The 14,749-nt window shown below is 38.7% G+C and overlaps 1 protein-coding gene across 3 annotated transcripts in view; it reads left to right on the plus strand.

Moving 5' to 3' along the window:
- The window catches only part of aplp2 (amyloid beta (A4) precursor-like protein 2), a 48,255-nt gene that overhangs the window by 27,898 nt on the left and 5,608 nt on the right, over positions 1-14,749 (plus strand). For all 3 annotated transcript variants that reach the window (XM_033976455.2, XM_033976454.2, XM_033976457.2), the window contains exons 3-13: positions 98-227; positions 6,077-6,189; positions 6,635-6,855; positions 7,306-7,490; positions 7,921-8,088; positions 9,461-9,594; positions 10,140-10,214; positions 11,149-11,307; positions 11,731-11,859; positions 13,633-13,732; positions 14,494-14,670. In XM_033976455.2, coding sequence (XP_033832346.1) covers positions 98-227; positions 6,077-6,189; positions 6,635-6,855; positions 7,306-7,490; positions 7,921-8,088; positions 9,461-9,594; positions 10,140-10,214; positions 11,149-11,307; positions 11,731-11,859; positions 13,633-13,732; positions 14,494-14,670 — 1,591 coding nt within the window. The remainder of the gene's footprint in view (positions 1-97; positions 228-6,076; positions 6,190-6,634; positions 6,856-7,305; positions 7,491-7,920; positions 8,089-9,460; positions 9,595-10,139; positions 10,215-11,148; positions 11,308-11,730; positions 11,860-13,632; positions 13,733-14,493; positions 14,671-14,749) is intronic.

Consider the following 14,749-nt stretch of genomic DNA (forward strand, 5'->3'; position numbering starts at 1 on the left):
TGGATTAAAATGATCCCATTCAAGCTCTGCTCACAGTTTGCAGTGAGTCTCCTTTCGTAATGCTCATATTACAGTTTCTGCTTCCTTCCTCCAACAGATGTATCCTGAGCTCCAAATCACTAATGTGGTGGAAGCCAACCAGCCAATCCACATTGAGAACTGGTGCAAGAAGGATAAGAAGGTGTGCAAAGGACATGCCCATATCGTGGTGCCTTACAAATGTTTAGGTAAGCTTCAACACCAAATCACTGCTAGTTCAAGGACAGTGCGTTTCTGTGCCCTCATCTGTCAACATTAGATTATGATGCATTTTAGCCATCAGAGAGAAAGAAGCAGAGGAATAGGGTAGTGTGATCCGGTTGGCTAATCCTGGCCTTGAGCGGCACATTGAGAAAGCCTGAGAAGGATGAAAGCTAAGCGATGGCTTTGGGGCAAGCTATTATTGCAGGAGAGGCTTGTTGAGCAATAAAGCACAATCTTATTTTCTCCCCCAGACAGTAGCCATAAACTGCACAGACACACAGGGTCAGAAAGGGGGAGGTGGACTGCGCAGTCATACACACACTTGAGCTTTGGGTTCTGCAGCATCACAATAATCAGTAGTGGCTACAGGGCTACATCCTGCTATATTAAATGTCAGTTCTTAGACTTTTGCAAGCCTCGGTACTTCGTGCTTGTCCAGCACTCAAACAAAAAAGGTATTTCACTGCCTTTGTGTCACAAGCAAGATTTCTGTAGCATCAGCCGCTGTTGTAGTTGCATAACGTAATATTCAAACTAATGCCAGATCATATATATCATTCACCAAAATGTATTAAAATCAGGGTGTAGTTGAGAAAAATAGAGAAATATGTCCATACTTTCTTGTTTTTCACAATGGGAGCGAGGCTATATGGACACCAATACTTCTTCATATTATTTTAAGTATATTTGGTCTGTATTAATTCAAAATGGTTATTCTACACTCTCCTGAAACTTAACAGTGGTCTTATGGATCCTTACCAACATAACTGGCCTCTCATCTGAGTAGATTTGAGATGTGCCAAATCAGCGTCCTCACTAATGCATTGGCCCGGAGCTTGTCTGTCTCAGCCTTATTCGCTTTACCCAATCTTTTTTATGAATCAGCACCACAGCCATTTAATTAAAACAAACCCATTAGTTCACCAGGAATAATTAACCATCCCTGTTTCCTGTCGTTGCACATTTTGTCACCACTGGTAAAGGTCTGTAGGGTCAGGCCTCCTAGAATGATGAAAATTGCCTGTGCTGTTCTCAGTAGAGACAGCTGTGTGGTCTGTGTAGTTGGAGGGACCTTTTGAGATGCTTTCAGATAATTATGTAATGGAGCGTGTTAATTGGGGGTGCAGGAGGTTCAGGCATATGCTACATGCTACAACAAATCTTTATGAACGCCTCACCACTTGTCACCTTCACATAAAATGCCATTATCGCCATGTAATAATGTTTGTGTACATTTTTTAAAATCACAGCAAAATAATTTTATTTTAATTGTAATAGAACTGGCGGTGGTTTAAGCATTGCACGCATTGTCCTCCAGGCTTAATCATTCTACAAATGGTTTGCTTTGGTCAACCCACCCCCTGACAAAATTGGAGCATGTAATTCAAATGAAATATGCATTTGATTTGCTGGGTCATCGTAACAAATTATCTTCCTCAAACTGGCCTTCTCTTGTTTAATGTATTTGTTTGTGAGACCTATTCACTTAAAATGCTAAACTCACTAAAGTTATATTATTATTTGTGTATTTTTGTGCAGTCCCTCTGTCCACACACAAAAAGCTTATGAATGTCATTTCTGTTCTGTTCAGCCTAATCCCTGCAGCATGTCTTTGTCAAACAGTAAAGGATTATTTTCCAACACGAGGCAGGTTTATTTGTATAGTACAATTTGTACACAAAGTAATTCAAAGTGCTTTACAGAATAAGAATGACATTCAAATTTGAAAAAATAACATTAAAAGAGAAGAGTTCAGAATAAAAACCTGATAAAAAAAACTCATTTGAAGGTTTTAGAGCAAGAAGCAGGAGGTGACTGCTGTCACTTTCTCTTTGCTTCTGTGGGCCAAAGACTATGACTTTAGTCTTGTCTGAGTTTAGCTGGGGAAAGTTTTTTTTGCATCCACACACTGATCTGTTGGGTGCAGTGGCAGAGTGAATCCACTGGTCCATATTCACCTACTGCCAGTGAGACATAGATCTGAGTGTCATCTGCGTATTAACTGGCCTAACAACACCATGTAGAAATTGAACAAAAGGGGTCCCAGGGTTGACACCCTACAGATCGGGGGCCATGTGGTCTGAGAACACAGTTTTTAATCTCAACAAAGTACTTCTTCTAGATAGGACTTAAACCAGTTTAGTGCAGTACCAGAGATGCCCACCCAGTCCTCTAGTCCCTGTAAGAGGATCCCATGATCGACAGTCTTGATCATGTTAGATCTGAGTGCTGCTTTTGGCACTGAGACTTTGCCTGCATCAATGTTCAGGCGGATGTCATTTGTTACCTTGGTAAGAGCGGTCTCAGTGCTGTGGTGAGGTCGAAAACCTGATTGGAAAACATCAAAGGAGTTGTTCATTTGGAGAAAGTTGACAGATTTAACTTTGGCTTTTACTAAGACCTGACCGACTGAGGGCTTACACAGACATCATTTGGAGAAAGTTAATAAGCTGTCTGTAAAAAAACTTTTTCAAGGATGTGTCTAAATACTGCAGATTTGTGATGGGTCAGTAATTTTTTTGTATTGTGGCATCATAACTGCTCTTCTTTAGGAGAGGCTTCATAACCGCAGGTTTCAAAGCTCTTGAGAATGTTCCAGACTGAAGTGACATTTTAACTATGCAAGCAAGTGGTGGTAGCCCTGAACCTTGCCAAAAAAGAATATTGCAAACTTGTTGCACTTAAATGTGGAAATTAGTTCTAACGGTAGCGGAGCTGGAGGGTTTGTTAATCTGTTTACTGTTGCATATAGGACAGGTGGAGAAGTTGTTACTTCCAGTAATGTCTGAAAAATACCTCTCCCTTGTATATATGCAACCACAGTTTATGTAGAACATCTTTTGTTTGTAAATCTCATAATAAACCTGGAGCTCTGACTTGCACCATTCCCACTCGGCCCTCCCTTTTCTGTGCCCTCCAGACTTTTTATGATTGTGGCTCAAATGGTGAGAGCAGTCACTGGTAAATGTACAGCTGGGTGTGGCTTGTGCAAAGAGGAGCCTTACTCATATTGATTTGTGGGTAAATAAAACATAAAACCCAGAACAATAGATTCAAGTGGTTATTAGGAGAAAATGAACACACATTTGAATGGATTAGTGTTTATACATTTTCTAGAAAGAATAGGAGGAAGTTAGTAAAATCTTTATTACTCCAGAAAAGGTGATCTTCTCTTAACAAAACTTTTTAAACCTCACCCGGCCCCAGATAAAGCAGCAGAAGAAGATGGATGGACTAAAAGAGCATAAACAAAGATATTCAATGTTCTGTAAATAAATACATGCGATAAAATAAGAATTAAATAAATAAATAGCTAATTTTGTAATGGCTACTTGAAAATTATTGCTTTTTGATATAGCCATAGTAAAATAAATATATTGCTGCTATTAAGATTTGTAGGTATATTCTCATTTAACAAATCTTAAAAAAGAAAGAAATGCATGTTAAATTTATTATAAATATTTGGCAAGTGAATTTGCTTACAGTACTTTTATTGTTTGTGTATTTTGGATGTAATGATGATTACACTGCATTAATACATGGGGCTCCTGTTTGAGACCCTTGAGAGATAATAAGCATAGCGTCGACAGGCAGATTTTAAAGTGGAGCTTAATTAAATTCTCCTGCTCCCAGAGCTCAAGGTATCATTGGTTTAGTGAGTGTAGTCATACCTCTTCACTACTTACTCGAGCGGGCTGCAGGAGAGGAGAAATGGAGAGGGTTTCATCTGTGGACAGACAAAAGGTTACAGGAAAGTCAAATGAGTACAGTAGATGAAGCGGGGTCAAAGAGAAGGGACTAACTCAGCACTGCACAAACGTATGAAGTAAAGCACTTATAAGGCACACAGCTGCTGCCTGGACAGTGCCATCCATCACCCACTGCAGCATGAAACCTACTGTACAACCAAAACATGGTGTGGTCCTTGGATATGGGTGAAAAGAAGAAGCCTCTGTGACTGAATGTGTTTGCAGCTGGTACAGGAAGAGCAGCTGATGAGGAGAAATGATAAGGTCATTTCCTGTCCATCTTTGAGTGAAGATTTATGGAAGGTTTTACATGGTTAGCACTGCTACTGATCATGTTTGATTTGATTAGTTTTATTAGTAGTATTTTATATTATGATGTTATGCTATTTGATTTCAAGTCATAGGCATCTTCTACCTAAATACATTATAAGTGAAGAAGTAGAACATATTTATCAGTCAATCACATGTATTTTTATTATTATCAGAGCTTTTTTTAATATTTCCTGTAACATTGAGTTTTAACAATACATTTTTTATTTTTTTTTAAATCAAGTACTGCATAGTGAGCCATTTTCAGGAAACCAAAAATTGTATCACCATTACTAATGCAAAACTTAGACTCTATAAGACTATTTTCTATTATCTTGCCTCTGGAAGTATTAAATATTTTCAATACAAGACTTAACAGTGCCCCCCCTAAATGTTTACGTGTAGAGATACAACACTTTGTGGCCAGGGGGAAATCAAATAGTGGTGCGCCGTTAAAAGGGTGTTACTCTACCTCCTGGGCGGGGATGAGCAGCAGCTGCAAAGGCCTGCTATTTCCAGTTCTTTTCTCTTCCTATCCAACCCTCTTATTTTCCAAAACACTGCTCTGACGGTCCAACCTCGCTTCAGCAGGTCGACTCCTGACTGGAGGTGGTGTCAAAGCACTAAATGAGCAGTTACGACAGATCCCAGCCCACTTTGTCGAACCTTGAGACCCTCATTTGTGTGATTTCAGCCTACCTTTACATCAGACCCTCCAGCTTTCATGACCTTTACTTAAGTTTATACTTAGCTTATAGTCTTCTTGATGGCTATTTGCTGCAGAGTACCTTTTAGCTGCACCTGCATTTTTTTGTTATTTTTTTTTCACTTACAAATTATTTTATTGTGTTTGTTGTTTTCAGTTAACTTTTGTGAATACCTCCCAAGCACATTGTTTAATACACTGTAATTGATATGAAAGTAATTTATCATTATATTCACCATTCATTATTATTTCTCTGTTACCTGGTTGGAAATATTTGTAGCAATGGTTTGAAAGAAAGTGAAGTACAATTTATAAGTTGTAACATGGCAAGGCAAGGCAAGTGTATTTGTATAGCACAGTTCATACACAAAGTAATTCAAAGTGCTTTACAGAATAAGAAAGTCATTAAAATCACACAAATCAAAACATAAATAATCATCATCAATCAACATCATTCAAGTTTCTATTGGGCAAAGCAGTACCGATAGTTTAAGTATCTGTAGTACAAACATTATAAGAAGTAGATGTTGCAGTAACCACACTTGCTGTTATTAGTAAATACTGTAGTAGTAGTAGTAGTAGTAGTGATATCATTAGCATTAAACACCAAGTATGTATATATATTTATTTTTTTTGGTTTTCTACTTCCAAATCTACATCAATCTGAGTTTCATTTGGTGCAAATAATGATTGAATTTCCTGACATTTAATTTGCTTTACGGCTTAGACAGTGCCACAAGTCTAGCCTAGATATTGGATCTATAAATCATCATTCAGCCCATTTAAAATCCAATGCAATTAAGTTGTCAGCAATGCAATATCTTGTTTTCCCAGCTGCCATTTTGATTGGAAAAGTTTTTAAAATGTTGTTTGTCAGATGTACAGGTAACGTTTGAGTGTTTTTGACATGTAATTAAAGTAATATCAGAATGAGGCCTGCCTGTTTCTGGCTTGTTTCTTACTTGTTTTTGGTCCCACTTTTTGAGCACTGACCAATCCAGCAGGCAGAGTTTAATTGTGAGCAGATTGGGGCCTGACTAACAGCCTGTTTGTGTGATTTATGTTACAGTGGGTGAATTTGTGAGCGATGTACTTCTGGTTCCGGAGAAGTGCAGGTTTTTCCACAAAGAGCATATGGACATGTGTGTGAGCCACCAGCAATGGCATGGCGTGGCGAAGGAGGTAAGAAAAACTAACGGTAATAATCCTATATTAAGTGTTTTTGTTTTTGTTTTGTTTTTTGTTATTTCTTTACTTAAAACCAAGAGCATTGCAGGAAATTGCTATTTCATGGTGGATGCTAATTCCATAATTGTAAATAATCCATGTATTGTCAATAGTTTATTCACACACCTGTTTGAGTATGAGCTGCATCGATTAAATGGTCTTTACTTCAGACTCTAATCACATTACTGTCAAGGCAATGCAGTTAATCCCACAAGAAGATGCACAGATGTCCTTGAAGTTGATCTTGAAGCTTGGTTTTATAGCTAAAATAGACCACTTAAAAGCACTCGTGTATCAGATGAAATTTTCTTCAATCTCCATCTTCAGTTGGATACAATTGTTAATAATAATTGGCAGTTTAAAACTAAATGTTAATACATTTCTGCTCTTCTTTTTCCAGGCATGTGTCAAGAGTTCTATGGTGCTGCACAGTTATGGCATGCTGCTGCCTTGTGGCATTGACAAGTTCCATGGCACTGAATATGTCTGCTGTCCCGCCACACGGTCTGAGGAGGCAGCCCCTCCACCCCAGCCCACTCAGGAGGAGGACGCAGATGAGGAAATCGAGGATGAGGAGGTTGATCTGGTTGACCTAGATGAAGACGAGGTGGCTGAGGAAACGTAAGTGAAATGAATCTCAAAATAGCAGAAATTCACTTCACTTTTACTTAAAAACACTTACATTCCACATGGCCCATAATTGAAAGGTTTACACTAAATGAATGAAACTGTTATTTGGTCCCAATTATCCAGATGTAACTTGTTTGTGCTTAAAATATGTAGGTATTTTACAAAGAGAGCTTCAATTTTCTTAATTTCAACTTGCCGGAAATATTATTTTGAGTAGTATAACAGAAATCTTGAACAGCTCTCTATACAGTATGTGTGAGTGCCTGAAAATGGCAACAAAATTTGTCACGTCGTATTGGTGAAGGGCGGATATTAAGGCCATCTGGATGAATTAAAGCCCTGTGACATTGACCTATGGGGAGTGCTCAGCCTTGTTTGATAAATCACACGTCCTTTTGGCCCACGCCCCTTCACTCAATCATCCACTCCTCCCTTTCACAGTGAGGCGCCTGCTGCCGAACTGCCCACACAGAAGGAGGAGTCATTTCTGGGGGACGATGATGATGACGAAGAGGAAGAAGTGTACTACGATGCTTATGAGGTGGAAGATGCTGAGAAAGAAGACTCAGACAGGAAAGACAACAGCATGACGCAAGATGACGACAAGGTTCTGGAGGAGGTCAAAGGTTTGTTGAAGATACATGTTTAACTTGCTGTGTGTTTAAAGGAGAAATATCTTTGGAAACATTGATATTCACAACAGAGTAAAATATTTTGAATGTTGTCTATTCTGAATGAAAGATAAGATGTCAGTTTTACAACACAGCAGAAGAACAATTACATAATTGCTTTGTGGGAATGGTTGTATTGCTGTGTATCACCCCAAAAAGAAGGTGAATGCAATACTTTTAATTATGGATTCCCCAATTGGATGGATGTTGGTGTCTTATTGTTGTCTTTGTCATAATTTATTTCTCCTTTAAACAAAAAACACACTCACCACCTCTAAGAAATGAAAATCTGATTCTATCTGACTATTGAATGTAGTTGGTTAGCTGTCTTTGATTTGAGTGGCGCCCCTAGTGGCCGGTTGACTAACTGGCTGTCCCCTGGCAGCCGTGTGCACCTTGGAGGCAGAGACGGGTCCCTGCCGCGCCTCCATGCCGCGCTGGCACTTCGACATGAGTCGGAGGAAGTGTGTGCGCTTCACATACGGGGGCTGTGCCGGCAACCGCAACAATTTCGACTCAGAGGAGTACTGCATGTCCGTGTGCAAGCGCCTCAGTAAGTCTCTCCTAAGACTGGGACCAGCTTTACTAACTCCTTCCAATCTTTCCTGTGTCTGCTGTTGACTCCAAATCTGAAGTCTCATTTTTGTGCTTCAGCTTTTAACTTGAATATCAGAGCACACACACCAACAATTTTACATTTATTTTAATGGCTTTTTATAAGTTGCTGTTTTTTTAACAAGCCATTATCCAGTTTAAGACCTTCATCCAAATGACATGACATTTCAAAATTGGAGTTTGGATATTACGCTGTTGATACCAATCTTATTAAATTAAGGCGTCATTGCACCAAAATGTCTTCCCATAAATACCAGAATTTCTGTCATAATGTTTTATTGCAGAATTTGCCTAATACATTTCCCAACTAAATTTAATCAATTTAAAGTCTCTGCTCTAAATGACTGTCACATCAAATTCCGTATTGTACAAAAAGGGCTGCTCAGACTGTGACAGGACAGATGTGAGTTTATTCATTCAACTATTTGATAGTTTCGTTAATGCCCTGAAAAATCAAGACCAATGAAGGATTTAATGATACCAATATGACACAAACATAATCCAAGGTTTGCTTAGAAGCATTTGTAGTCAATCAGAAATAATGCATTATAATAGCAAATGTTTGGGCTGAATTATAAACTGAATGAAATCTGTCAATTCATATATTATTTATTAAAAGAATGCATTGGATTTATCTTGTGTCATCGTTACCAAAGCACTTTACTTTGCATTATTCTTTCACTTCACACCTGGTTTTGTTGAGCTATATCTGTAGCCACAGCTGCCTTGGGGTAGGCTGCTAATTTGTGCCATCATCCTCTCAGACCACCACCAATCCCGCTCACACACCACATTCTTATTTTAAAACCTCCTTTTATAATGCCATAGCAAAGTCTAAATCTCTAAACTTCATATTTCATGGTAGAATTTCTTTCACATATCCATCTGCATGCTATGTTTTATTTTTTCTTCTTGTCTGTAATTTTTTCAGCTGTCACAGATCACTGTTGTCATTTGTCACAAGGCTAGTTCCAGATATGTTACATTTTTGGTTCAAACAGAGTTACAATAATAAGCTGAAGTTTAAGAGGCTTTTGATGTTCAGATATGAAAGACACTATTGTCTGCGTTTTGAAGAGAGGGAGTCCTGTACAAAATCCTTTGGTCGTACCTAACCTAAGACCTAAGAGACATGAAAGGCAACTTGATGTAAATGCCACAGTATTTAAGGAGAATGGCAATGAGAGGAGCCGTTTTGTGACAGTCTGCAGTCTCTCTGCTTATCTCTGCCAGCTCTAGCCCACTTGTCTGTACCGGTTGGGTGACATTTGCCATTCAGTTCACTCGGCATTTGTCTTTTTGTATTGCAGTCCTACCCCCAACTCCTCAACCCACAGACGACGTGGACATCTACTTTGAAACCCCAGCTGACGACAAGGAGCACAGCCGCTTCCAGAAAGCCAAGGAGCAGCTTGAAATCAGGCACCGCAACCGCATGGAGAGGGTAAGTAAACAGTAAACAAGTCATTTTATTTCATTTTTCTTTATTTATACACGGCTTACAGCATGTTGTAGGCTTTTTATAAACCAAATATTTCTATTGATTTTCATTTGTAACACTACATATTCTTGAACAATCAAAATGCATTCCTTGTACCTAAGCAGACAGAAGACCTTAATGAAAGGACTTAATTAAAAATAAGCTTTAAGTATTTCGTAATCTGTTATTCAGTCTAACTTGAACAGTATACTGTAAACTTAATTGACTGGTTTCAACAATAAAGCCACCACTATAACACAAACAAAAATAAGAAAGAGATAGGATTTGAACTAAACCCAAACTTTATTTAAAACATTCAAATATGTTTGCATGCAAAGCTAACACAATGTTTAACAATGTATGATCTGCAGATATAAACAAGGTTATAGAAGTAATAGTACTAATTGGGAAGTATCGAAAATCTTTACCCCATTCTTGTCTTTTTTTTTTTTTTATCAACTTGCCTTTTGAAATTGCCTCCTCACCTGTTTCATTACACTCATTACCAGGTCCGAAAGGAGTGGGAGGAGGCTGATCGCCAGGCTAAAAACCTGCCTAAGGCCGAGAGGCAGACATTGATCCAGGTAAGACACAGATCCTTCGCCTGGGACTGCCTCTTTGTCCCTTATTACCACTTACACCCCACAGTCGGTCGCTGACTCTGCCGTTAAATAGTGCTTCTCCCTGGCTGCTCTATCTTTATCACTGTGAGGCTAAACCAGGATACAGTGTGAATGGGAGACCTCTAAATGAGTAACTCTTGATGACAGTGTAAGTATGAATGAATCAATACTTTTTATCATAGTTCAGGCTGAGATTTAAAAAGTGTTGCTTAGTTCCCTAACATTATTTCTCAAAATTCTCATACATCATTTAAAAAAAATGCCTCAATGTAGTTTTATTGGTCTTTTAATATGTAGTACTCATATTGAACACTTATAGGTTAATTGAAACATCTACTGTAGATTTTCTGTCCATCTTAATGTGTGGTGTGAATTTGGAAACCTGTGACCATTTTGTTCCCAAGGTTTTTATTGATATATTAAAAGCATACAAATTTATATTTAAGATTGGGTCCAAGTTGTGACGACTTAATGAGGTAAGAACATGTTCCAAATTGCAACTCGCTCACACTGTCTCACTCTTGATTCACTTTTATTTGCACAACATTTCAGTCCCTCTGACCTTCCTCACGTACCCTCAGGTTGTCTTAACCTTTCAGACCAAGTGCTTCTCCTCTGACGCACCTGTCGCCCAATCAGGTGTGCAGAGTCTTCACAGAAACGAACCCATCAAGAGTTGCAATTTGGAATATGTTCTGACCTTACTGTTGTGCCATGTTCAGTATTTTAGAAAAAGACTGACTTTTGTTCAGCAGCATGTTATATTTTTATTCACTGCCTTTTCCCTCTTGATAATAATATTGTTATTGATTAGACTCATACAGATACAGTACAAGTGTAAAGGTAGCTGCTTGCTTGGTTCTGGGTAATTAGTATTTATTGTGAATGCGTGCAGCACTTCCAGGCCATGGTGGAGTCTCTGGAGGAGGAGGCCGCCAGTGAGAAGCAGCAGCTGGTGGAGACTCATCTCGCTCGGGTAGAGGCCATGCTCAACGACCGCAGACGTCTGGCCCTGGAGAACTACCTGGCCGCCCTGCAAGCCGACCCACCCAGGGTAAATGCCACCGACTGACCCACAGAACAAAGGAGCCTCTATCTCTTCTTAATCTGTGGAGCGCTTCTTACCTTGACCTTTTTTCTGTCTGGTAACATAATTGGACTCAAATGCTGTAAAATGACCCAATGCAAACTTGTCATGATGAGAGGCATGTACCACTGCCTCTCACCATCACATTTAAACATTTATACATATACCATTTTATTATGTCACCTGTGAAGTTATAGGACACTCGATGTATCCTTTGGCATCAACGTTACCAATTACTTTAGTCAGTTTAGTCCTGTGTGCAAACCCCTCATATGGTGCATATACCTTTTTCATTATGTCAATTTGTATTATATTATTATTTTAATGTAAAAGTTGCCGGAGGTGCTTCTTACCTATTCAGTTAATTTTTTTTTTCTTCATCATCTTCAGCCTCATCGCATCCTTCAGGCCCTGCGGCGTTATGTCAGAGCTGAGAACAAGGACCGGCAGCACACCATTCGTCACTACCAGCACGTTTTGGCTGTGGACCCCGAGAAGGCTGCTCAGATGAAGTCACAGGTCAGTGATGAATATTAGATTAATGTCATTATCAATGTCTCCTCCAACTCAGTGCATTTGATTATGCAGATGTAAAAACAAAAAGCCCTCAGCTAACATATCTAAATTTAAAAATCACTGTCTAGTCGTGTAGCTTTGAATTTATTTTTCAGGTCAAATGTATTAACATGATTATCTGATTGTCTAATATGCTTAAAGTATAAAGTATTTTAGTTAAACTTTTCCTGTGTCCTTTTGTATTGCAATCACCCAGTTTAAACTCTCACCAGTATAGTGCTCTACATCAGTAAATTCAATTGGCTGAAGCTTTAGCGTTTTGCATCCGCCTCAGTACATCTGAAACCTCCTACTGTGCTCTTTCCCAGTTCTTCCTGTTGGAGAGATAATGATCCCTGTGGTCTCTCTGTTCTTTGATTGTAGAGTTGGGAGCGTGTCTGCCTTTGAGTTTGAGGCCAGCCGATTCACCTAAGCTTGAGCTGCAGATTAGCATTGCACCACTCTTGTGTAAAAAAGGGCTCTTCTGTTAGATGTGCTGGAGTCTGTGTGTTTCTGCTTTTTCATCGCATTTATACTTTCTACAGTACTATACACCATCAGCAAAGGGATGAAAATACACACTGAGAACAATAATAACCAAGACTTGATTGCTCCTTCATGCTGCAAAGATATTTCTGTTTGTGAATACGCGGTATATAATTAAATCTGCCAGTAAGTCCATTTTCTTAGTTAATTAATCCTTTTAACCTATGACTGAAGTAAACACAGAGATTTAAATAATGCATTTTTTGTCAATGGTTTTGATTTACAGAAACAAATTGGTTTATTCAGTCAGGACATTTCGTTTTCTACCATATCTTACATGAAATATTTTTATTGTAATTGCCATGTATGATTTATGTGTCGCTTGCTGTATGTTCACAATGAGGCTTCTTATGTCAACATAGACAGTTGGACCTTTCTTTGGGAGCTTAATGGGAGAGAGGTGTTGTTGCCATCTGTTGCTGGCTTTAGTGCACTACAGGCCTTTAGTGGAAGGCTCCATCAGTCAGTCATTACAGTGGACACAAACAGCTCGGACATGCCAGGAGCTGAACAGGTCTGTCCACAGCAACGCTTTATGTTGTGCCAACCCCCTCTGGCAGCAGCAGTGTGGAAATACAGTATTGTCCAATTCTAAACATAATTCTGCTGGATACAGAACTGTGTCTGTGCTGAGAGTGTTGTGTTTGTGTTCAGTTCTGACATAGCAGTCTCTGAATGCTGCCAAATCTCTTCAAAGTGTCAACTGCATTTTGAATACTGCATGCACCAATGTTCATGTTGATGGGAAAGTTTGAGAAAGTCTCACTATTTTTTTTTTTTTTCAGTGATATTTTTCTGAAAAAATCTGACTTTTTGCACTCATGATGAAAGACTAAGATGGATACACAAAGACTAATGACTTTCTCTGTTCTGAGATAATTATATTTAGTGAATAATGAACTGCTTTTCATAATGCTGCAAGAAGTGGATTTTCTTAGATTGAGAATGAGGATAATTAAACTTCCCTGCCACAATTCAAATGTATAGCTCTTCCAAATAAATCAAAACCCCAAATTAAATATCTTGATGGTAGTTCATTGCAATTTACATATGTCAGATGCACTATTTTGTTCAGCCATCATTTTATAACAGTATATGAGTACCGGTATGTAATGTATTCATAGTTAACCTAAGAACAACATTAGTGTATCTCTTGAATGAATGAAATTAAACAAATGAAACTATTTTCAGGTGATGACCCACTTGCGTGTGATTGAAGAGCGTATGAACCAGAGCCTGTCTCTGCTCTACAAGGTCCCATATGTGGCAGAGGAGATCCAAGATGAAATTGGTGAGTCTTGCTCTTTACAAAACTTTTAACTCATCTAGAATGACATATGAATGAAAGTGTTCTGTAATGGCAAAAGGAATTCATGGCATCTGTTATCACTCAAAATAACCTTGTTTACTTGAGAATTGAAAAGTTATGTTATTAGTACAAATATAGGTATTCTGTTGACTCTTTAGACTGATTTGCAAACATCACAATGGCAATGTTTGTTCAACAACACAGAACTTATTCATTTTCAGTCATAAGTAGCACATTTTCATATTTTTGTCCCTTTTTAGTTCAACAAAGGAGCTGTAGCTTACTCTTGTGGCATAGATTAAAGTGCAGCGTGTGTGCGGTGACAGAACTGGGTCACATCCCAGTGCATCCTGTTGGGATATCTGCACATTTCCACACAAAGAAGCGCTCTGGAAAATACTAATTGATGTTTAGCAGGATTGGGGACGGCCCTGTTTTGTTGCTGGCAATCAGTGAGTGCTATGTTAATTGGAGTAAATTATGGATAGCCCCTAAAGTTGCCACAATATTAAGACTTGAACCACTATTTCAGTACTAAGAAAAAGGCTCGATCCTCACTGCCACATTTGATATCACAGTTCTGAAGCACACTTTTTAAATTTCTTGTCAGTGTCAATACTTCAAATGAGTATCTAGTTTCAATACTGGTTCTAGTACTGATTAGGATCTGGTTATTATGTTTGAATAGCCTTATGCATTCGATAGTTATGTATTTTAATGTATAGTATTTATTTGTGTTGCAGATGAGTTACTACAGGAGCAGAAAGCCGACATGGACCAGTTCCTTTCTTCAATCTCAGAATCCCAGCCAGACATCACAGTATCGTCCGAGGAGAGTGTGGAGGTCCCTGTATCCGAGATCATCAAGCCTTACCGCCCTATTCAGGTCCACACCCTTGGATCCCGACCAGAGCCAGAGGGTGAGCCTATTGAACTTATATTTTCATGCACGTACCTGTAGAAACCAGATTTAAGAATGTTTATGCTTATGCCAAGTTT

This window comes from Periophthalmus magnuspinnatus, chromosome 13 (assembly GCF_009829125.3).
Source record: "Periophthalmus magnuspinnatus isolate fPerMag1 chromosome 13, fPerMag1.2.pri, whole genome shotgun sequence".
NCBI classification, from domain to species: domain Eukaryota; kingdom Metazoa; phylum Chordata; class Actinopteri; order Gobiiformes; family Gobiidae; genus Periophthalmus; species Periophthalmus magnuspinnatus.